The 25,248-nt window shown below is 39.9% G+C and overlaps 1 protein-coding gene across 1 annotated transcript in view; it reads right to left on the reverse strand.

Moving 5' to 3' along the window:
* Positions 1-409: 409 nt before the first annotated feature.
* XPR1 (xenotropic and polytropic retrovirus receptor 1) overlaps positions 410-25,248 on the reverse strand; it is a 123,666-nt gene continuing 98,827 nt past the window's right edge. The window contains exons 12-14 of the mRNA XM_042461593.1: positions 6,129-6,295; positions 4,613-4,752; positions 410-531 (exon numbers count right to left, since the gene is read on the reverse strand). Of these exons, the coding sequence (XP_042317527.1) occupies positions 489-531; positions 4,613-4,752; positions 6,129-6,295 (350 nt within the window). The 3' untranslated portion in view covers positions 410-488. The remainder of the gene's footprint in view (positions 532-4,612; positions 4,753-6,128; positions 6,296-25,248) is intronic.

Genomic DNA, 25,248 nt, shown 5'->3' on the forward strand with positions numbered 1-25,248 from the left:
CTTCTGAAACAGTGTAAACTTGCAAGGATTGTATCACTGCTTGTTTCATGTTCCAATGCTCATTATTGTCACTCGGACTGATTTAGTGCTCTTCAGATACGGTGTTGCATAGCTACAATGTTTCTAGCTTATGAATTAACACTGATTCCTTCTTCTTTAGAAAATGCCTTAAACCGTAATAAGAGCAATGCACTTCTTGTCACAAACTTAGACAAGCTGGGTGTCAGAGGGTGGTTTCATACAGCCATATTGTCTCAGTGCTCATCAAGCTGAAGTTCAGTTCAAATGGAAATATTTATGCTACTGATCAACAAAATACATACTGAAGCAAGATGTGGTCTATGCAAGGACACACTCGGTCGCTTCCGGCCCGTTTTTCTGGCGATTCGGACACCATCCCCGGTCCATCTCTGTTCAAGCAGGGTTTGATCATCTGCATTTAGTGGTGCTACTGAGATGTCCGACAGCTCGGAATTCACCACAGTTGTTCAGGTGCTATTCTCCAGTCGGAAGAAATTCCACACAAACCGCTAAGGAGACCAAAGACAACAGTAAGCTAAAAATCAAAGAAGTTCTAAAAAAGAAAGAGTTCATGCAAAACTTTTCCTCTCATTACTGAAATCAAAGGAAAGCCATATGAAATAAGAAAGCCATTAATGGATAATTGCTGCTTCTCTTAATATCAGATCTCCGTAACAAATTCCATAGCCACTGATTAATATAATTATATGGCAACCTATTTTTCTGAGTAAGTAAAAAACAATTGCATACCTGTCACAATTATTGTTGTGTGCATCACACAAATGGAATTATGTGGCAAAGATACAGTGTGTTTGTGGGTCTTTGTCGAGGACCTCTATAAGTCCTATAGTAGTGGCTCTAGCCTCGTTCTCATAATAGTAAGCATAGACCCACTAATAACGGTGTTGCTAAGTGAAGACCTGCTGTACCTGGAATGATGGATTCAGAAGAGACTGACTGAGCATTGAGCACCATGGCATTTGGTGCCTGTGAGGCTTGAGTTTTGCAGAGCAGACAGTGCACCCTGGGTGGGACCTGAGCAAAAGAGCACATGCACGATCTCAAAACCAACCAGATGGGCTGACAAAAAGAGCGGATGTGAGTGCCTTCAAGGTGGAGCCGATATGTCTAGTAAAGGTCGGATGCTGGAGACAGCCTAGCAGAAAGGCTCTTGTCTTGAGGAGGGAGGTGATAAGTCACCCTCCCAGTTAGTGAGAATTCCAAGATTTCCCCCTGTGAGAGAGTCTGTGAGAGTGGACAACCACCCATAAGTCTTCCACCATGTGAGTTGGGTGAGGCTTGTGACTGCATAGCACACCGTTGTCTGGACACACGCTTCCTGGTCTGCTGCGAGATACCTTCTTGGCTATAAGAGCAGATTTGGACTGGACATGGGCTGTTCAGTACAGACTGAAGAGACTGAAACTAATGATGCTCCTTTACTCTGAAATATTTTTTTATTGTGCTTCTTCTTAGCCCGTTCTAGCTCTAAGGACCTCCCCGGTGTTGGGGGGGGGACATGTTTGTCAGGAAAAAGCCACCATGGGATATATTTCACAAGAAATATATATTCTATGATGTATTTGAAAGAACATGACACAGCAAAAGTTAGTGAATTGTCACACAGGTGTTGTAAGTAAATGTAATTAGAAGGTCCGGAAAGCCAAGGCATATGGGCAATGACAAGTGAAAAGTTGCGCATTGATATCACCTGAGAGTCATTGAGTGCAGTAATGTATGATGCATGTGAGGTCTAGATTGAGCCAGTTGGTATGTCAATCATAATGTTTGTTACACGCCCAGGGGTGGCACACTGTTAATGAATAGAGAGACAAATGTCTTACAGTGGTACCTCGGGTACGAATACCCAGGTTACGAAATTTCCGGGTACGAAAATCCCCTAGGAATAAGTGTTCCGGGTTACGAATGTTTTTCGGGTTACGAAAAAAATTTTGGTGTTTTTCGGCTTTTTGCACGGAATCGCGGCTTTTTCCCCATTAGCGCCCTATGGCATTTCGGCTTACGAGGCGTTTCGGGTTACGAAGCGGCCGCGGAACGAATAATTTCGTAACCCGAGGGAGCAGTGATAAGCAATAATGTATGACAATACTTTTGTGGGTATTGAGGAGTATAGTAGTGTGGATTTTGTGAGTAGTGAATTGTTTTGTGCCTAGTGTAAATATTAGAATAAAAGTAGATCTTTTTTAGAGAGACTACTGTGTTGACTTGTGTCTTGAGAGCTAAACAAGAACCCGCATATCCAGAGAAGATTGGAAGACATATTCTAGCCAATTCTTCAGAGCTACTGGTAAACTGGTTGTTCTTTCGCGACCAGGGGGGTGAGAGTGAAAGCCGGCGAGAGCTGCAAACTCCCCTAATACATGTATGTCACTTGGCTATCTGAACTTGCATGTGCAACCTTGGGAATGGTGGGGTTGGTGTCAGCCAGTTATCGTTTTGCCCCATGTGAAGCAGAAGATCCCACCAACAGGTGTGAAGCAGACTTTGGGTATTGTTCTGTTATTTTGATGCCAACAGCCATCAATGTTGATGGTCGAGCAGATTTTTCTGTGCTGTGCTGTTCAGCCTGAAAGGAGTGTTTCTTGCTTGGGGTGTACAGGCAGAAGAGTGGATGGAAGCAGAGACCACATGTGCCTCATCCAAGCATCTTAGGTATCTTCAACGTCCATCCTGTCCAGGAATTTTGGTGCTGCAAGAGATACACTTTTTGAACAATGTCAGGGAGAAGGTAGGCCCTGAGGTCAAGTGGGACATTGACTGCCAAATGCTAGATGGTCCATAGAATTCTAAGAATTGGCAAAGCCAGAGTTGAAGTGGCGAATGGCATAAACAAAAGAAAAAGTAACGAAGAGCAGTTCCTCACAATGCTGCAGCAAATGAAAAGGAACTAGTGGTTTTGGCAGGATGTCCCATACACAAGGTTGCTGGAGGTGAGCAGGGCTACTGCTAAATACATTTATCAGTTTCTAGAATGTCCTGAATGGAGTTCTGTGCAGGCGCAAGATTGTGTGAGGAAAAGAGACTGCAAAGAAGCAGCATTTCAGATGTGCCAAAAAAACAAATTTTCAGTGTAGTGACGGCTCCCATGCAGTGTTTACCTAGAGGAAACCTTCCTCACTTTCTCATGAACCTAAATGGCACAATCTCTTTGCACAGTAACTTACCACAAAATAAACACATGTATAAAGTAGTGAGCATCTTGGAAGAAAAAGTGGAACCAAAATGCCAGATTACAAAGTACTGCTGAACAGGGCTGACTGAACCCTACAATAGACAAAAACCCAATGTTGCTTAAAACACTACACTTGCTGATCTTTTCTTTAATGTGTACATTCTCATTAAGTGTAAAAAAATGCAACAACTTTTTAGAATGTATTGTGAATGTACTATGTAGTATTTTACATAGACTAAAGTTCCACAGATATGGTTAACTTCCATAATTGCTGTTGATGAAATACTGCAGTTCTCTTTACCAGCTGTCTGAATGTTCTGGTATATTCTGAAAAATTGTGCAGTGAAGAAAATAACACAGAATGGAGGGCTCATTGTACAAGAATGATTAGGAACAAGACAGAGCAATAGGGTGATATAGAAGATATTAATGATTCCTATTTTAACTGTAAAAGATCCTACCCAAAGTCTCTTATTACACCCAATAACTATTTGTGTTTTTAATGTCTCTTTCTACAATACTACAAAGCTAGAAACATGCTATTATAGGTTTGCGGCTTCCTAGGTTGTTCATTTGAGTGAGTGGGTGCAATTACATTTCTATATCGCTTATCAGTGCACTTCAGCACTCTCTAAGTGGTTTACAAAGTGTAAGCTAATTGCTCACAATAATCTAGATACAGTGGTACCCCGGGATACGAATGCGCCGCCTTACGAAATTTCCGGGTTACGAAAAAAATCCATTCAAAAAAACTGTTCCGGGTTACGAAGGTTATTTCGGGTTACGAAAAATTTTTTGGTGCTTTTCGGCGCTTTTTCGCACGAAATCGCGGCTTTCGCTATTAGCGCCTATGGGTTTTTCGGCTTGCGAAGATTTTCGGGTTACGAAAGCGGCGGCGGAACGAATTAAATTCGTAACCCGGGGTACCACTGTACTCATTTTAGTGACTTCGAAAGGACACAAGCCTGAGTTGACCCTGAGCCCCTGACTGGTACTGTACTCAGAACCTAATGGTTTGTGAGTGAGTGGCTGCAGTAAAGGCATTTAACCACTGGTGGATAATATGGATAAACAAAAAAGTGGGTTCTGTATAAAGGCAGTAACATGTCACTTGTGATTGCCTTGAAAGTCTTTCAACTTTAGTTCATGGATCTTCTATCCTTCTATCCACCATCTTGAGGGAGAGAAAGGCAAGCCAGCTCCAATAGGCCTCCGAGGGAGAGCCGATCGGCTGAACTTTCCCCCTTCCTCACTGCCATTCCCTTCTCCTTTTGTGTCTTGTCTTTTTTAGATTGTAAGCCTGAGGGCAGGGAAATGTCTAATTAACTAATTGTAAGCCACTCTGATAGCCTTGGCTGAAGAGTGGGGTATAAATAAAATAAAATAAAATAATCTTACCGGAAAACCTCAAGTGGGGCGAACACTGTAGCAATGATGTCCCCAGCATGAGGGTGGATTTTCATGGCAGTGAGAGAGATCTGGATAGTCCATGCAAATCGCAAAATCACATCCTCTACAATGGCACAATAGTAATAGGCCTGAAGAAACAAAAAGAAAAAGGAATTTTTACACAGAGTAAGGTTATCTCCCAGATCCATACCCTTCAAAAAAGTACAGAACAAAAGAGGTATGCAACCCTCTATGTGCATGTGCTGCATATTTACTGTATATATTCATGTATAAGCCTAGAAATTTAGGTCAAAAAATTGACACAAAAAACCTTATCCACAGATCAATGTAAGTACTGTATCTGAACTCTTATTTTAAAAAGGAACCATCTCCTGTGAAAAGCAAGCATATAATCTACTCTCTCGTCCATCCAGCCTTAAGAGTGAGCACAAAGAGTTATGTCTGCTGGAATTTTGTAAGTTCTTGTACATTGCTTTGCTTTGCTTCATCTTTAGATCCTTTGCTATATGCCCCTAGGTTTTACCCTCGATTTATCCATGGATCATATCAAAATCCATAATTTTGGTCCCAAAATTTGCCCTCGACTTATACATGAGGTCGACCTATATTCAGTAATATGGCCTCTGTGAAGGTAAAACAGTCATATTATTTTGCTGCTAGATATAAATGTAGTTCAGGAATTTCTGAGATGAAGTTCTAACAGTTCAATGATACATGAACAAAAATGGTCATCAAAGATTCACTTCTTATGGTTTGACAGTGAGCTAGTATGCTTTTTACTCCAGTGTTGTTTTCTAAATAACTTTTTACCATAGAGCAAGGAAGTTTCTACAGCACAAATGACCACACCTGCCCAAAAATAATGTAGACATCTGACAAAAGTTATATACACGATGTTTCCAATAAAGCAGATTTATTGGATGGATGAACAGAGGTATTTTGAAAGCTTGCATCTTGCACATGAAGTTTTGTGTATTTTATATACCTTTTTGCTGCTGTACCAGAAATGTACCACTTGCTAGGTGCCATATACTCTTCTCCCAGCATCTGTCAAAGTTTCTTGCTTTGTATCAGAGATTTCCCCAGGGGAACATCTTTTTTGTTTGTTTGTTTGTTGTTTTGGTTCATACTACTCAGAAGTATAGGTGGGTGTGTATAGGTGTGTGTGAAAGAAGGAGAGGCAGAGCAGAGCAAGAGGGAAAAACACAAACACATAAGACTAAGTGTTAAGGAGGCTGGGTGACAACAAGGAGACTACTAACAAATCTCCTTCATCCCTCTGGCCCATTCTTCAACGTGGACTTCTTCTTACTGGCCCAATTTTAACTTCTCTCCTTCTCAGTACACCTTTTTGGTCAGCTACAGTGTTCAAAGTGAATGGGACTCATTGGTTTAAACAGATGTGTGCAGTGCCCTTAGCATGCACATGTTCCAGCGGTTCCACACCCACTCCTAAAACATTTTCAAACTATCATCTCTACAAAAGTCATGTGCATATACGTACTTTTTGAGGATACACAATCTCTTCCCGCAGGAAAGTATTTTCACCAGCATTCTTATCAAAGAGGCCCCAGTCCATCTTCAAATCCCAGATAAGGGTGTAGCAGGAGCTGATAAAATAGAAGACGATCCACAGGTAGAAGAACACTGTGGTGTCACCATGGTCGTGCGCTATAAGAAAGAAGAACAGTAAAGTGAAATAAAACTGAACAGAGCTCACTCAGTAGGAATGCAGTTTGGCTATGAATGCCATTGGATTTGTTTCTCACAGCTCTGTTTATAGCATTTTATAACAGCAACACGTACTCATGTTAAACTCAAGTAACATAACATGTAAAATATAGGCCTCAAAATCTAAAAAACTAGACACATGCAAATAAGTGTTTCAGAAAGACATGAATTCAAGAGCTGATGAAAGTGTAGATTGTTAAAAGACAATCACCTTCACAATGCAACAGAGAGAGATTATCATTGGTGTCTGTCCCTATCACAAGGGTAAAAGAGAAATAAATAGTATTTATGCTGCTGACGTTTATTATGATGATATTGAAGAGAGATGTGAAAACAGATGTGAAAAGAGGAGGCAGGTTCATGTTACTGGATGAAATGTTCAGGGACAGTTACCACTTCCTTAAGTGGTTACAGCTAGCCTAGTTTCAAAAGGACAGGTACAGAAAACTTTATAGTGTGGGAGTTTCCATTAAAAGAGACAGACTTATATGTTTGTTTTTTGTGAGCAATTTTAATGAAATAATATATACCACTAAAGTGGAAACATGCAAAATTTCAGAATGACAGGATTGGCTTTCGTTGTTTTTGAAGGGGCATATAGAGAAATGGTTTACTTTCCTTCACTATCCTCCTTTGGAGGTGAGGCCTAATTCTCTGAAAAAGGAATTTCATGCTGGAATGACTGGCTAAGGAATTTGTAAGATTTTAGGACTGGTGTAGGGCTAAGGATTTGCAAGGACCAGTTTAAAACATTATTTTCTGTTTAGTTGGCACCAAAATCACAGAATATGCAACAAAGCAGGGTAAATGACTAGTGTGAAATATACAATGGCAGAGGAAAGAGAATGCACAATGTTAAAAGGGTTTTAAAAAAGTGAAACCATAATTAAAAGGCTATAGGGACAACATACCATGTTAAAATACCTTTCTGACACATGGGTTAAGAGCTGAAGGACTGCCAAAATAAAATCTTTGCACACCAGAGAAGAGGCCAACCTAGCCTCTTTCAGGAGAGATTTCCATAGCCTAGAAGCAGCCACATGAGAAGGCTCTGTCCTGTGTCCTCACTGTCTGTGATAGCAGTGGGACTGAGAAAAAGCCCTCCTCCAAGGATCTTAAAATTCAGGCAGGCTGATAAAGGGAAATACAATCTTTTCCTATAGTTTCCCCCCCCCAGAGTACAGAAGTTCCTACAGCCTCCCAGTTAACTTCTCACAATCCTAGCTGGTGATCACAAAAAACACCCCATATTGGAATAGTTTTGAAAAAGAAAAGTGTTCACAAAGTATATACAGTGCAACAAAGAAATACCAGACTTGGTTGTAAAAACTAAACAGCAATCATTGTGACAACTGCACAATTGTAAACTATTATGGTGTATTTATCTGATAAGCATAATTATTTCCTAAACATGAAATACTACCTATGGGATATTTTATTTAAATTAATTAATTAAACCAGTCATATTCTCTTGCCAATATAAAAGGCAATTGACCCCATTCCACTGGGCTGCCCATCGAACACTCAGGTATCTGTAATACTGTAGCACAGCTATTATCATGAATGCAAAATAATTCCAGAAATTAGAAAATTCCCAAACAAAACACTTTATACTATTAAAGCACAATTAGGCTGTCATTACCATTTTGTCCAGTAGGTGGAACTACATGCTCCACTCATTGAAACACAAGGCTTGAAACCTTCAAGCCAAAGAATTTGCATTACCAGCAAAAACGTCATCATTCCACATGGCAAGTCTAGACAATGTGGGGTAGTAGGCTATATTTCAGAGGAAGAAATTGGCTAAAGCACATTGAGTATTCCTTGCTTAAGAAAACCCTATGAAATTAATGGGGCCGCCTTAGATCGACAGGCGACTTGCTGGTGCATGCACACACACACATCATACCCTTTACAAAAAACAGTGGTGAAACTCTGCTACCTTGGAGGAAACAGAATATTGCCTCCAGAGTTATTTATACAGTAGATATTTATTTATTTATTTATACATACATACTTCACTCTTCAGCCAAGGCTATCAGAGCGGCTATGCAATGAAATAAGTGAAATTTAAGTTAGTTGTGAATGCTCTGTTCTAATAACTAGTCTGGCTCCAACCCAAAGTCCTGTGCTATCTTGAAAACTTATAGATTACTGTGACATAAGCATACATTCATGCAAAAGTCAATTTTTGATTCGCCCCCGAATCAAACCATCATACTTTTAAGGAAAGGATCTGTGAATGCTAAAGCTGGGATTGTCTCATTCCAATTTGTCCATCTATTTACAAACATCTCACATAAGCTCAATGTGCCATATACAGTACTGTCCATTGCTTAACTTCACTGGCACAACCAAATGGAGATGATCACTAAGGCACAGGGTTCTGGTGCCAGTTGAATGGGGGGAAGAGACTCCAAATGATGCTAAGGTCCAAGGAGGCTCACTAACCAGTCAAGAGACAGCAGTATGTTCCAAAGAATGATCCATGATGACACCCTTGACAAAACCAGACCGCCAATGTTCAGTAGTGCTTCAACCTCCTCCCCATTGTCTCTTGTGAATATGTCAAACTCAATGCATGGGTCTTCAAATAAAGAGACTAGGGCCTGTTACAGACTGCCAAAATAAAGCTGCTTTGGGTCTCTTTGGAGGTATGCTGTTTAAATGATGCATGCACCCTAAGAATCCGGAAGCTGCACCAAAGCTGCACTCCAGTGCTTAGGAATGGACTGTGGCTTTGGCGCGACCTCCGGACTCTTAGGACCCATGCATCATTTAAATAGCATACCTCCAAAGAGACCCAAAGCAGCTTTATTTTGGCAGTCTGTAACAGGCCTAGATTTTGTGCCAAAGGTGTGATAAATATATATTTGTTACAAAATGAAAAGAAAGTTGGCATAATACTATCTCAGAACTTTAGTGTTAACTGAAATATTAAAAATCATAAATATTTGTACACTGGAGATGTTTCCAAGCAAAATAAAGGTAATGTCAGATAAACCTAGCTCTAATTAGATCTACCACCACCACCTTCATGAGATAATTTTGGTACACTTGCTGGTGCAGAAATATCTTTGCTTTTGTCCACATACTTGGAGAATAATGTCCCCTTTTCATCTTCCCAACCAACCAGCAGAATGAATATATCGGGCTTCAGTTTTTGCTGAAGCAGACCCTGTTTTGACATTAATGCAAGCCAGGTTAAAATATACTATTTTAAACCACAAACAAAAGAATTGAAGTTGGTTTGCTTAACAGCTGACTAGAATTTATTTTCAACTACAGCTTCTAGTTTGCACAGAATGACAAACCAGGAAATCAGCTGAAATTAAGTTTTCGTGTATTCCTCTTTCTGGTTATAGTGGAGTGATGAGATATGAGAAAGAAACTTGTGTCTAGCACTTCACGTGGGTTCTTTGTGCAAAAAGTTCTTTGTCCTACTCATGCAAAGAATCCTAAATTAAGGTTTACTATGTGCACTCTCCTTTTATTTGTCTATTTATCCTTATTTTCATTTTATGGGAACTGGCAAAATGTTTCCCTTTGCAACATTATAAAACATTAAGGACATCATAAACATTCTTCTTAAACTCTGAATTCAAACACATCAAATGTCAAAGGAACACTGTCTAGAACAGAACTGAGGACATAATATAACAGGTAAAATAAGTTGGTTCAGGTTCTACAACATTTCACAGAGATATAACTTACATTCAAAATAAAACTTGTTATACATATAGAAGTAATTAAGAACAGCTTTATCTATTGCATTTAACAGTCCTACACCAAAGAACAGCAAAGAGTTTAAAAACAAACAAACCTGGTTCTATTATTTATTTGGTTTGGGGCTTTTGTATCACATCTAGCCTCTGGAAAGCATCTTTCCACTGTGATAGTATCACTTACTGCATATATAAAATCTGATTTTCTTGATGGCAGACCATGTGAAAAAATTACCACAACGTGGATTAAGGCAGCATACCTGCCGTTGCACCTTTGGCTGTGTACTGCAAAGTGTTAGCCATGTGTGTGTGTTGCCAATGGGTAGAATTAAGATGACCTTACACCCTACAGTCAAGTCATGTTATACATCCTGGTATCAGAGAACAACCTAAGCAGATAGTTTGGGTAGCTACCAAACACTGCCAAGTGAATGCACCTTGGGCAGAAGACTCTTTAATCATGAAAGGCTGCTGCTAGTGAACTAGAGGATTCCTTGAATTCGGCACAACATTTTATTTTTGCACACTACAAACATTTATTCATTTCAAGTGTACAGCACTTACACATCCTTCCTAGGAGCCTCCCTAAAAATCTTCAACCTCCCTAAAAATGACAGTGAACTCCTGTGCTCTGAAACTGGGTTGCTGAGTTTCTCAGGACATCACCGAGACCTAGAATTGCAAGACTCAAATAAAAGTGAGAGTGTTTTCTTAAAAGCCTACAACTAAAACAAACTTTATCATGAAGGAAGTCTCAAATTAAATATAAATCATGAACTTCAACAATGGCAACTAAAATGGGCATGTTCTTATGAGAAAAGGAAGAGCCAAGGGAGTATGCTACTAACATCTTCAAGCTTGACTGCTAATAAAGAACAAATGTCAATCCGCAGAAGCTGATTTTCTTCTGCATCCCTAGGCCATAATTCTCTTCAACAGCACTTGGGCCCAGTGGTGTCCTCTCATTATATTACTGAGCTGTGTAAATACTAATTCATGCTAACCAGAAATAGGAACCAGAAACCTCCCCCCCCCCCAAAAAATGTAACAAAAAACCTCCTGGGCTCACTTCTAGACCTGTTTACCCACAACGCTATCATTCCACTCCCAGAATTCTCTTTACACAGATTTAATTTGTCATCTTTCTTCCCTATAGTTTTTCCTCATTAATATTCAGGTGATGTAGTACAAAGATGTGGCTCTAGGCAAGCAATTATATCCCAATCACCACTAGTGAATCCAAGCAGTCCTTTTCAGTGTTGTTTGGAAGGGTAGAAAATCATGGCATTGGTATTCTATCCAGAGACCCAAAGTACTATGTGACTGATTCATTTAGGGGAAAAAAAATCCATGCTTCTTATGCTTGTAGTAGCATCTCTTGTGTGTTGGTGGGGGGGGGTAGCTTATGCTGCTGGACATATACATCATGAAGTCTTAGAAACAAAAACAGGGCATGTGTAAAACAGATGCACACCTGTCATTCTTTGTGTTTTTCTGGCTGATCTCCAAGTATTATCTGACATACTATTCCCCCCACAAATAGGCAGCTCCATCTTGTTACTATAATAATTTCTATTATGATAATTCTCGTTAAGACATTTAGGTTTAGTTAATTTCTGCAGTACTTAATTTCAATTGTAATAAATAAATAAATAAATAAATAAATAAAGTTAAAAGACTGAGTAAAAAGAAGACTTGGACAAAACCCTAGAAATCTAAAGTGCCAAAGAAGGTGCCAAATACTGTGCCAAAGACTTGAAGGTGCCAAAGACTGTAGTGTTTTGTGGCACTAAGACAGGCTTTCTAACTCGTGGAAATTAAGTAACAGCTACTCAACTTCATAAGGCAAAGAAATATTATGCCCATTATGTTTTCTTTCCACTGTTTACATATGGGCCTAAATCTAATCTTCACTAAAGTAGACCCACTGGACAAAAGAAATTTGCTAAGTCAACAATCAATGATGTTTCACTTATTCAAAAGGTCTACTCTGGGACCTGGATGTAGACCCCAATCATTTTTAAGCACATGGTTTTTCCGGTGCAAACTAAGGTGGAGATTGGGTTCATATGTTGCTTAGATTACAGGCAACTTCAGATAATCTCAGGTTCTCTGTTTAAACATCTTCTAGATCTCAGTACTGTGAAGAACATGTATCTCTTCCCATAAGGCCATCTCACTGCAAGCAAAACCAGCACCAAATACACCAAGTACATGTCCAAGAGCCAAATACACTAATGATGTAATTGAAGAAGTGACTGGGTGTGTAATATCTCCCCACCTTAATAGTATTTCTGTGTAGGACAGCTGTCAAGACAGAATGACAATACACACAATAGATATCCAAGACTAGGGTTTTATGTCAGTGATAAGGCACATACTGTATACATTTTGTATGCTACCTAACACTTCTTAATAAGCCCCAGTTATGTTCCTCTTGTTCCTCAGTTATCCATACCTATTTTACCACTACACTTTTAAAAGCATTGCAAGTTTGAGTAGTATGCTCATAGATGTTAAAATGAAACAAATTAAAGGGAAATATTTTCATACATTTGCATGGTTTACTATATATTGGGAAGTTCTAAAACTATTAGTAAAAACACAATGCAAACCAACAGAAAACAGAACTACAAGAAGTCTCATTCTTTAGCATTAATATTTTCCACATACTTGGGGATTAGAACTGTTCAGAAGTAGCTGGGCCGTCAGAGTTCAGATTTAAAGAGCATGGTTTAAGTGTACCATTCTTTGCACAGCTTTAAATGCTGCTGTTGCACAAGAGCTACCTGTGTACAATTTGCGAGAACACAGTTGTTGCAGTAACAGCTTCATTCCTAAATAGGCTGAAGTATCTCACAATCTTGTGTGTCAGTTACCTTTTATAGTCTGTGAGAACAGAGCTATAATTTGTGAGAGTCCATTTGTGGAAACACAAAAAAAGTAATTTCAGCAGGTAACTAGAAAGATGAAATGCCAAAAGGCACAATAATTCGAAAAGTATCTCAAGAGGCAAGGCACAGCTAGTAATTGGGTCATCCTTTTAAAAAAAAAAAGCCTGAAGAATTAGACAGTTCAATTCATTCAATTCCAACAATTCCTTCTAGAAAGAAAATCAGAATGCGTCCTTTAAATTTTCTCTTTATATACACTATGTAAATAGCCACCATGCAAAGAGAAACATTTCTGAAGTAGACACTGTTAACACTGAATCTGCTCTCTGTAAATATCCTTTGTTTACTCTTGAATTATCGTACAGAAAGCAAACCATGCGTTCTGCACAATGCAGCTTGGAAGAAAAATCAATGTCACCTGTTATTTCAGAACACAATGGCTTTGATAAGCATTCTGGGAGGGTCAGCCACTGCAGGTAGCTGTGGTTTCTCATGACTGTTAAAACCAACATAATAGGTCCAGGAAATCTGGGAGGTTATCAAAAAGCTGCTGTAGTCTTGATATACAGTAAACAATATAGTAAGATAACAGGCTTTCTGGCTTAACATTAATCTTCTATGTATTACCAATTACCAAGTCAGAAGCTTTGCATTTATCCAAGAGTGCCAAACTATATGCAGTTCAGTTATAGGTTACATTTCTTGGATGAAAGGTGAAAGAGCAAAATATAATTAAAGGACTTGGGAACAATATGCTGAAGAATTGTTGCCCCATGTTACCCTGATTTCCACCTTTCCCTTTGTAAGTAACAAACAGCCTTACAAGAACTTTTATCCGCATCTTGCGAACATCAAAACATAGTAAAGAATGCAAATTCATTCTATACAGTACTTGATACACTTGAAGTTTGCTCTGCCTTCAAAGAGCTCCAACCAGCTTACATGTGGTTCATTACTGAGGCTCTCCTTGGTGGTGGGATTATGTGCTGCTCTGAGTCAAGAGGCTATGCTGAAGGCAGCAATGCTGCTGGTACGGTCTCCCATGTCAGACAGGCTTTTGCTGAGGAGCCAGACTAAATCTGCCAAACAGCTGCTGCTATTATTATTATTATTATTATTATTATTATTATTATTATTATTATTATTAACCTTTATTTATGAAGCACTGTAAATTTACACAGCACTGCACATACAATCTTTTTAGTTAGACGGTTCCCTGCCCTCGGGCTTACAATCTAAAAAGACATGACACAGAAGGAGAAGGGAGTGGTGGAGGGAAAGGGTAAGAGGTCCAGCAGTTCCTCTTTACCTCTGAGGCCTGGACCAAGGGAGATGGACTGGAGGGAGGGCTTGGCTTCATAATGGATGGTTAATCTTCTTCCAGGGAAAATACATACTCTCAAGTAGGATAATACATATACAGTACATAGCAATACAGGAAATGGTTTGATAAACAGGGACCAAAAGAACATCAAATAGTAAGCGACAATTATGCAATGCCTGGGAAGGCTTCTCTGAACAGGATGGTTTTCAACTCTGTTTTGAAGCTGGTTAAAGAAGTGATGGCTCTTGCTTGTGGGGGAAGAAGGTTCCAGGAGTGAGGGGCAGCAAGTGAAAAGGGGTGAATCCGGGATGGGGCAGAGGAAATCCTGGGCTGAGACAGCAGACCTTGACTACCAGAACGGAGGGCCCAAGTGGGAAGGTGAGGAGAAAGAAGGTCTGATAAGTAAGGAGGAGCCAGCCCATGGAGGGTTTTAAATGCCGACAGCAGGAGCTTATACTGAATGTGGAAAGGGAGGGGGAGCCAGTGAAGGGATGCCAACACAGGAGAGATGGGTCAGAGCGGTGGGCGGATGTGATAATGCATGCAGCTGAATGTTGGACAGAGATTAAAGGACGGAGGTGAGAAAGAGGAAGCCCAGCCAGGAGGATGTTACAGTAATCAAGTCGTGAGACCACTAGGGCATGGACCAGGATCTTGGCAGTAGAGGCGGAGAGATATGGTCGGATTTTGGCAATATTGTACAAAAAGAATCTACAAGCCTTGGCTGTGGTCTGGATCTGAGGGATACACGACAGAGAAGAGTCAAAGATAAAACCAAGACTGTGGGCTTGCTGGACTGGTTGAACAGAAATGGCAGCAGCAGCAGCAGCAGGTGTGTGTGTGTGTGTGTGTGTGTGTGTGCGTGTAATACTGGCTGAGGATCTCCCAGAGGCAACAGCAGTGGCACCATAGTTAACACTTATTAGTACTGCACAAGACACAGTAAACTTTCTTTTGAAGATCTTTTACTACAAAAACCTATAGTGTGACAATCCAAAAGGAAACAACAGATTGTGTCAGAAGATAATGCTCCCAGGTCAGAAGGCACTCAATAAGCTACTAAGGTACAGCAGATGGCAACTATGAGTAGCACTGTGACTAACGGTGGAACTGGACTCAATCTGAAAGGATATTTAGCTATTAACATGCTAACTAAATAACAGTAATATGACTTCAGGAAAAACTGATCCATATAACTTTAATCCAAGTATATGCTTTGACTACAGAGGCCGAAGACGAAGAAACTGAAAGAATTTATGCTGGAAACCAGGAGGAAATTGATCACACTCCAAAACAAGACATGTTAATCAGAGGTCACTGGCCTGCCGACTGCATCTTTTACAATAGAACATAAAAAAATGTAAGTTTGTGAGTTTACAAAATTTACAAAAAGCAAGAAAAAACAGTTACGTGCCTCTCTGCAAAAAGAGTCAGTCCTCTCTTCAAAACATGCAAAAGCATTTAACGTATAAATCCTCCTATGGCTGCATGCTTTCAAACATGACTCTCTTCTCCAAAGAAGCTTGAGCAATAGTTACTCCCATTTCTCCCAAAGTCTTGCAGGAAAAGCCCTGAGGAAGGACTAATACATCATAAAATGGTCACTGTTCTTTCTTGTAAGCTTTGGCACAAAGTAACGGAGATTTCATCAAGTGAGGAAAGGAGCAGAGAAATCTGATTCCAGCCTTGGAAACAAAAATATGCAATAGATTTTTCTGGCAAAAGGAGATTCTGAACTTCTTCACCCTCATTTCAAGATGTCCCTTTTTATGAGCTCTTTCAGTGTATTTTTCTCTAGCTCCATGGGTACATTCTTCACAATGTTTTGTTAATTTCTTCTTCAGTATCTGCTCACTCTGCAACTTTATCCACTTTTGTCCAATTTCTGGACAAGTGCAGTTCTGAAGCAGATCTACTCACTCCCCTTTGTGTGGCTCTCAACAGCTGAGACTCTGCATGTACTGTACTTAAGGTACATCTGCTCCCTCCTGTACGCTACATGCAAAAAGCACTGCATGTACTGTACTTCAGGTACATCTGTTCCCTCCTGTATGATACATGCAAAAAGCACACACAAGCTAGCATCCTATTAGTGGTATAAACAGGTGCATACCTGTAGCTGGATACAAAATTACATCAAGCACTGACACCTTTGGAGGACACACTTGTAGACCTTCATGTCTGGCTACAGGGACATAGCCAGACATTTTTGGTGATCCTGCTCTGGCTATCCTTCAGGCATGGAAGGACTGTGGGTGAAGGGCTTCAGTTGCTCTATAGTAGGTCCAGAGATGTTAAATGGCTCAGCATAGCATAGTACCACATGTGAAGCCAATATGCTACAGTGAGCCCTGCTGGATTACAAACATCGTTCTGGTGTCATGAGAAAACATGGCTTTTTATTAAAGACTTTGGGTGGGATCTAACTGATTTCATCCAAACTTGCACACAGTTCAAATTGAACAAAACTGACCAAACAGCTGAACAAAGAATTGTCATACTTTGAATATATCATGAGAAGATGTGACTAGAAAAGACAATGGTGTTTGATAAAGTGGAAGGTAATAAGAAAAGAGGAAGACCACATTTCACATGGATAGACTCAATCAGGGAAGCTATGATAGGGTGACTTCGTGGTTTCTCATTCATAGGGTCTCCATGAGTTAGTCAACTTGATGGCAGTCAAGAACATGTATTTATAAGGGATGATCTCAATCTGTCATAACACAGGAAACTCTGTATAGAGTGACTTCATATAATAATAAATTTAAGCAGCTAAAAGGTTGTATATTAGAACTAATCTGGAATCAGTAAATTCAAACAATCTGATAGAGGTTGGCTCAAGCACCAGCAATATATACTACTGAAAAGTAAAAAGCGACAGAGTAAATTATTATCAGTATTCTTTATTCTGTATTTTTCCTTTTCCCAAAGTCTATTTTGTGTCCAAAAAAATCTTTTTTATTTTATTTTAATTTATTTTTGGCTCATTATCCTATGTTATTCTATGTTCCCCACACCTGCCAGAAATTTGATAGCATCTAACCCTTTCCATTACAATGAAACGTTTATTTTATTTTTTAAAAAAGGAGTTGTAAGAAAATTGGCAAAACTGGGCTTTCATCTTCAGTAATTGAAGTCAGTGTTTTTGCTTTTCCCCAAAATAATCTAATAACTCCTGATATTTCAGAGCACAAATGGTCCTCTCAACCCATCTACCTACACACCACTAAGAAGTCTTTTATGCATGCTGGAAGAGCAAGTGAAAACTGAGCCAGGAACACAAGGGCTTTTGACTTATGTGTTCATCAAAAATATTTCCAAAGAGAAATACTTGAGTCATCAATTTTCCTGCTGTTTTTCTGCCCCCAGAATTGTGTTCAACGACTATGAAATCTCTCTTTAATTTTGTTTTGCTTCTAAAATCCTAATCTTCCAGAAAGCAGCAACGTTGGGAAGATGAAGTCAAGCAAGTTTTTCAGTTGAGCAAGTTACTATGTTCCCACAATTAGTTTCACAAACCGTCATGGCTGGTAGTCATATCAGAGAAGCTATATGCAAAATAAATAAAATAAAAATAGTAAGGAAACAAAATGTACCCAACGCACGAGTGATACAAGATATGGTTATGAGATTCAAGCTGTCCAAACAATAGTCTACTTAGTTCTAAACTGATAAGGTTTCGTGGTTAGCTTTACCGATTTGTTTAGTAAAATTGAAAAAACAAACAGGAAACTTTACTTAAAATTGACAATTCAAATTGCCATGTTTTTCTTGACAATTTAAATTGCTATGAGTTAAAAAGCCCTATCTATCCTGACTGGAAACACAGGATGTCTCACACGAAGTCACACCATTAGTTCATTTACTGGAGCATTCTCACTAACAAACTGCAACTCTCCAGAATTTTAGGCAGGAACCTTTCCTAGCCTTAGCTGGAAAGTGCCAGGGACTGAAGCTGGTACTTTTTTCATGCAAACCTGGGTGATTTACAGTCACAGACATGTCTGCCTGACTTGGTGATTTGGGACTTCTTTACCCTAACTGCTGTGGGCTATGACTGCTTGCCTAAGTGCCTACATGCTCCACACCAGTATATTTCCCAACAGATATTATTTATTTATCTGATGCACAGCTCTCCTTCTAACAAGACTGGGACTCAGAATTCCTAGCTAAATTTCAGTATATGAGGCTACCCTGTAACTTTCTGCTGCTCAGGATAGAGGGGAATAAAAATACAACACATTAATATCAGATCAGAATTTTGGGTCACTGATATTCATGTTACACTTATTATTTTAGCAATAGCACTGAGTAGGGAAAATGGGCTGCAACCTTGGTTAAGAATTTTTCAGGCTGGAACATTAAAATCTGCAAAGTACACATCTGAAGAAACATACTACTGAAATCAAGACAAATAGCAATCATCTTCGTGTAAGTAAAAAAATTCTAAAATCCTAGATCTGAAGATATTATACGAAGCAAGTCCTAGATATTATATGAAACACGTCCTGCTGATTTCAATCACAATTGCACTCAAAGGGTTTGGATTACAGCCACCGGCAAGGCAATTTACACAAAGTGTCTGCTGTGTCTGTTCAAAACTCTGTTCTGCAGGAGAAAGCATCCAGCTAAATCTACATAAAATTATAAGCAAGAGATTCATACTCTGGAAGGGAGCCAGAATTTTCCTTGACTACAAAAATCAGTCAAGGAAAACAATATCATCAAAACGGTGACAACATGTTCAGCAGCTCTCACACAAAGGGATGATGGCAGCCAACAAAAACCTGACCTTCTAAGAGAGGATTATTGCTTTCTAGGCTAACGGTTAAGCGTCTCCACTTTTCCCAGAAGTCAGCAACTGGAATATAAGCGCATTGGGGAGGGGGTGCTTTTAAAAAATAATGAACATACTTCTGTTACCACAGCAACCATTACAGATCTGTCCTTTACGCAATTCTGGCAGTAAGCAACAAGGTACCCTTCCCCCTTATTTTCACACGAATGCCCCTTCGGAAGCACATCCATTTTTAACACCAAAGAGCCGATCTCCCAATTTCATGTTGCTTTATGTTTCTGCAGGTTATTATATGTCAATGGCATGGGATGCTTGCCTATATGTGCTACCCTGATGTTTTCACTGTTGGCTCCAAAGTAGGATACATAAGATTATACCTAGTTTCTTGCATATCAGAAAGCTGTGGGAACATAGATAAGCCTGGAATATTGATGAGCACAGCATGAAAGACTCAACGGATGATAAGGGCTTTTCAATTACAACCCCCCCCCCCCCAAAAAAAAAAACCTTAACATATTTCATAAATGGAAATTATTGCTCCTAGTGATGGAGATTTTCCAATCTTTATGTTTCTTGACATCCAGAGTCCAAATCCATTTATATCTAAGAGAAAAATACCAACCTTGAACCTTAATTAAAGAGTGGCACTGAAGATAGCTGACACAATCTCCTTACCTGTCTAAGTCTGGTCATTCAGCCACATTGTTTTAATTCCTGTTGTGGCTGCCTTGGGTCTCACATCAGGAGAAATTCAATTCAATATTTTTAAATTAAATATTTTTAAAAAATAACTGTTCAACCATTCATTACATTTTGAAGGCAAGTTAGTAGTAGGCCCCAAACTTTTTAAGACTCAACATTTGAAATGCTTAAGAACTTGCAGAAAATCCTAATTTAATGTAAGCAATGCTAAATACGTACAACATATGTTAAAAAACCAATTATATTACTTGCAGAGTAATTTATACTTTTAAAAATATTTTCAAACTGTGGATGGTTGATTCCGTGGATAAGGAATCGGTGGATGTGGTGGAGGACAGACTGTAAGTCTTCCCAATGATGTTTCCTTTGGAAAGAGCCAATGGGGACTGAACTCAATTGGGCATCATCTCTCGAAGGCAGCCTGAAAGAAGGGCCAGCAAGGATGGAGAAGCATTTTTGCTGGTTTGGCCCCAATAAACACAGTTCTCTGGGAACCTTGGCCATGCTGCTGCTTGAAGCACTTATACTCTTCCTCCCAATTATGAAGAGAAAGAAGTAGCAGAGGTCACTTTACAACTGCCAGGATAATCTTTGTCCAGCTCTGTAGCTTCAAAATTGGGAGAATGGCTAGACATTCATCAGAAAGCCTGTTCCTAACATGTGCATTTATTCTTGAATCTTGCCATTTACCTAGAGTAGGAACAAGCAATTGCATTGCTCACACAGTGATCTTCAAGGGGCACACTCCCCCAGCCCAACACAACATTTTCATCATTTTTAGCCCCTAAATGTCCCATAATGCACACTTAGAGTTATTGGGGGAGGTGGGGAGACCATATTTCCCACTTAGCCCTTTTTGGCTCAAGGAAGGACCCCTTTTTCCAACTTCTATGTCACTTTCTTTTGGAAAAATGGCCTTTCCTGGGGCTAACTCTGTGGGGTTTTGTGTGGGGAAAACCCTTGGGATTTTAACAAAAATTAATTCAAAAAATTGGGAGGCTACAAAATGACCTATGGAGGGTTTTACATATGTGGGCCACACATTGTCATTGGGCAGACTCCACTCTATTCACACACACACACACACACACACACACACACACCCCTTAAAGGATATAAAGCCTGCAAACCTAATCCAATTCTGACATTAAAAAAAAAACAAAAACTTATAGGTGTCTATTGATTCTCTGCATCAATTAATGAGGAAGATATCAGAGAAAGTGATGCAGTGTGAGCTTCTGCCTCAGAGCCAAGGTGAAGCACAATGATCTTTGGAGTAGAGGCAATCCTGCACCAGCAATGAATAAAAAAGGCAGGTTCCATATTGAATATTTTTCTTCAGTGCAGAACCTTATAATTCACTGCTCCTCATGCGATATTGTGTAATCTTTCACATGATTAACATTAACTTTAACAGTACAGTTCTTATGCAAATATCTCCCAAATTCTGTATCAATATTTGGATTTTATAAGATTTTTTCAGCTACCAATCCTCTAAGGTTCCATAGTGAACCTACTTTTCTCTATAAAAAGAAGACAATTAGAAGCTTCCTAGAGTGGTGGTAGTAGTTGCATTAACAACAACAACACTGCTGCCAGCACCAACAAAAACAGCAGCAGCAACAGCACCGCAGAATCCGCAGGCCCTCAAACTCAGTTTCTGGTATGCCTATAAATGAATAAAATATGCACTCTCACCAATACAGGTTATGTCTCCCTTATCTGGAATTCCAAAATCAAAATATTCAAAAAACCAAAACTTTTTTCATGGGTGGTTGAGATAGTCGCACCTTTGCTTTCTGATGGTTCAACATACATAAACTTTGTTTCATACACACAATTATATAAAATATTGTATAAAATTACCTTCAGGCTGTGTGTATAAGGTGTACACAAAACATAGATGAACTTTATGATTGGGCTCGGGTCCCATCTTCAGGGTATCTCATTATGTATGTATATGCAACTACAGATATTCCAAAAATTTTTTTAAAAATCCCAAATCCCAAATATTTCAAGCACTTCAAATAAGCATTTCAAATAACTGAGACTCAACCTGTATGTGCCCAAATCAGCATGTGTTTGAGAACAGACTAAAACCTCTTGTCTGACATGGGAGTTGAAGGGAAAAGAACAAAGACAGACATCAGGGCTGCCTGAAGCATAAGGAACTAAAAGCTTTATTCTTCTACAGAAAGCACAAAAGCAAATCATTGTGGTTTCCACGGAGATGTCGGCACATGATGGTTCAGAGACCTCACTCTGTAGATTAATGACTTGGAAGCAATTTCCTATCATCCTGAGTTTAAAAAAATGCAATACAATAACAATCATGCATGAAAATCAAGAGGCACTTTTCTAGCACTGGGCACCTGCCTCTATATTGATAAGATTATGGTCTTGTTCCAGATTAATGCAGTACAACTGTCCAACATCTAAAGGATAGTAACTACTTCACATTTTCTGGAAACATTGTTATATTTCCCCACATATCTGTTATCTGAATTCTCACTGTTCTTAGCAAATATACATGTGTAAAAGGATCTCCCACCATTTTGACATCACCTTCTCATTCACATTTCCCCCTTAAAACTGGAAGTTATATGTATGCATCATGATGCTTCACAGGTTTTCCTAAAAATATTATATACCCTTAAGAAGACCATAAAAACAAACATATCCAACCAGAAACAAGCAAACAACTCTCTTCCAGTACCAAGATTTAAGAGATGCAGAATTCATTTTGCATATCCTAATATAAATGTATATATGACAAGTTGCTTACCTGCAGCAAGGGTTCTTTGAGTGGTCATCTGTGCCCTCACACAATTAGATTCTTGTGCTTGCGCAGAGACTCCCTTCAGAAAGTTCCAGAATTAAGCAGCTTGGCAGAAAGACTTGCCCCCTCCTGCCTACTGCACATATCCCTGCCCATCAAACTACTTCTCCATAGTTTCAATGTCTTCCAAGTAGTGGCCAGGAACCTGAAAAGGGGGAGGGTGGGCGAATATGTGTGAGGGCACAGATGACCACTTGAAGAACCACAGTTACAGGTAAGGAACCTGTCCTTCTTCTTTGTGGTCTCTGTGTCTCACACAACTGGGTGACAGTGACCTGATTGGATGGATCAGATCACCGGAGAATGAAAGAGAATATAGCCTGCCTGAAATTGGAATCAGCCCTGGCTCTGCAGTCCAGCCTGTAGTTGTGGGTGAAAGAGGGCAGTTGTGATCAGGTACCAGCCCTGCAGAGTTCTGGTAGGGGAATAGCATGGAGTTGTGCAGCTGAAGAAGTTTCCACTCCAGTTGAGTTTTGTCTTAGGCCAGTTAGGATCGGCTGCTTGGGTAATTTACAGGCAAGTCTGATGGTTTGCATGATCCAGCCAGAGCAATGCTGGGTGGAACCTATTGTCCCTTCTTTGGATCCTCATAAAAGCTGAAGAGGTAGTCCATATGACAAAGTGCTGCCATGTGTTCAATATAGAAATCAAGGAAGTGTAGGGACCTTTCCAGAGGTGAGATCGGTTATGGGTAGAACATAGGGAGGACGATGTCCTGATTGGGATGGAACTGTGACACAAACTTAGGGAGGACGGCAACGTTTGGTTGGAGGACACCTTATCCTGGTGGAAAATGGGATAGGGTTTATTAGACCATAAGACCATGAACTTGGCGATTTTCCTTGCTGAGGTGACTGTGGTCTGCTATAAGAAAAGCTACCTTCCATGTAAGTAGCCACTTGTCAATTGTGGCGAGGGGCTCAAAGGTTTTATGTATCAGTTGGGAAAGTACCAGAGATAGTGACCAAGGAAGTGTAAGAGCCATCACCAGTGGATAGAGGTGTGCTTGGTCTCTGAAGAATTTCTTGACAACAGGTTTTGAGAATTCCTATTGCCTAGGGATGTTGGTAGCCTGGGGTATCAGAAATGGGAGTGCCAAAGTGGTTGTGTCTCCTGCCTGTGGAACCATTGTGGCCAGGACCAGTGGGTCAAGCATGGCTGATAGTAGAAAGGGTTCCATCGGTACCGGCTGTGTAAGTAAAACTGGCCTTCTGTATCCAGATTCAACATCATGGCTTAAATTTTTTTAAAAAAACAATTCCAAAAAGCAAACTTTGTTTTTGCCATTTTATATAATGGACATCATTTAACTCCACTACTGTATATAATGGGGTTTGAGCATCTAGGAATTTTGATATCCATATGGGATTCTGGAACCAAACCCCAGTGGATACCAAGGGTTCACTGTGTTTGTGAAGGAGGAGCATAGATGCAGATGATGTCAGCATCTGATTGGGTGCCTAGGAAGAAGCTGAGCAGCCTGATGATTACAGTGTTTGAAATTCTCCTTCAGTCTCAGGTCTACCTTCTTTGGTAGTCAGATATTCGTCAGGTGAGGCTGCTGTCTTCCTACAGGGCCTGGAGTAACTGAAGTGAGCCGGTTGCAGGGATGAAGTTGAGACTGATTCCCCTGCTACAGCCACTACAGTAGCCTGTGAGCTGGAGGCAGTTCCACTGAGACTGAGTTGGGTATCAAAACAGATGATGGCTCCAGTATGGAGGCTGAGAACTTTGGTTTCCTTGGTTTTTTGACAGTAAAGAAGGCAGTAAAAAGTGGCTGGTTGGTTGCAGCCTTCTCTATGACCTGCCGCATAGGATTTGAGCATGGACATCTTGTTCTTGAGAATCTGGAAGATGTGGCAAATTCTCCACTCCTCCCACCAGCAGACCAAGCACAAAGAATGACTATCTGAGGCTCAGGCTTTGCAACTGCAAGAAGTATAATGTTTAAAGTGACAAGTAGAGGCCATAAGCTATGGGGGAGAAGGCAAGGGGATGATTTAAGGAGAAACTGGGGGGGGGGGGGGTTGGAAGAGAGGGTGACAAAAGGAAAATGCTGGGAGGCAATATAAAAAAGGAAGAAACAGAGAAAAGAACAGAAGCAAAGGAGAGTCTACTCAATGAGAGAATACTAAAGGTAGACAAAGAGAAACTGGGGTGAAGTAGTATGGCTATTCTGCAACTCTCTGAAGGGAGTCTCTGTACAGGCACAAGAACTCAATTGTGTTGGAAACAGAAAACATGAAGAATTGCATTCATTTATGCTCACCACTCCTATTTTCATTTTCTCTCTTCCTCTATCTTGTTGTTGTTTGTTATTGTGTTCCTTCAAGTTGTTTTCAACTTATGGCAACCCTAATGTAAAACTATCAGGGGTTTCTTAGCAAGATTTGTTCAGAGGAAGCTTGCCACTGCCTTTCCTTGAGGCTGAAAGCGTGTGACTTGCCCAAGGTCATCCAATGGGTTTCATGCCTGAGCTTGGAATCAAATCCTGGTCTCCAGAGTTGTAGGCCAACACTCAAACTGCTATGCCATGCTGCCTCCAATTTTCATTAATTTTGATTACAAACTTTTTGAGAACAGAAAGATGTTTTTTATTACTAAATTG

The sequence above is a fragment of the Sceloporus undulatus genome, chromosome 4, assembly GCF_019175285.1.
Source record: "Sceloporus undulatus isolate JIND9_A2432 ecotype Alabama chromosome 4, SceUnd_v1.1, whole genome shotgun sequence".
Taxonomy (NCBI): domain Eukaryota; kingdom Metazoa; phylum Chordata; class Lepidosauria; order Squamata; family Phrynosomatidae; genus Sceloporus; species Sceloporus undulatus.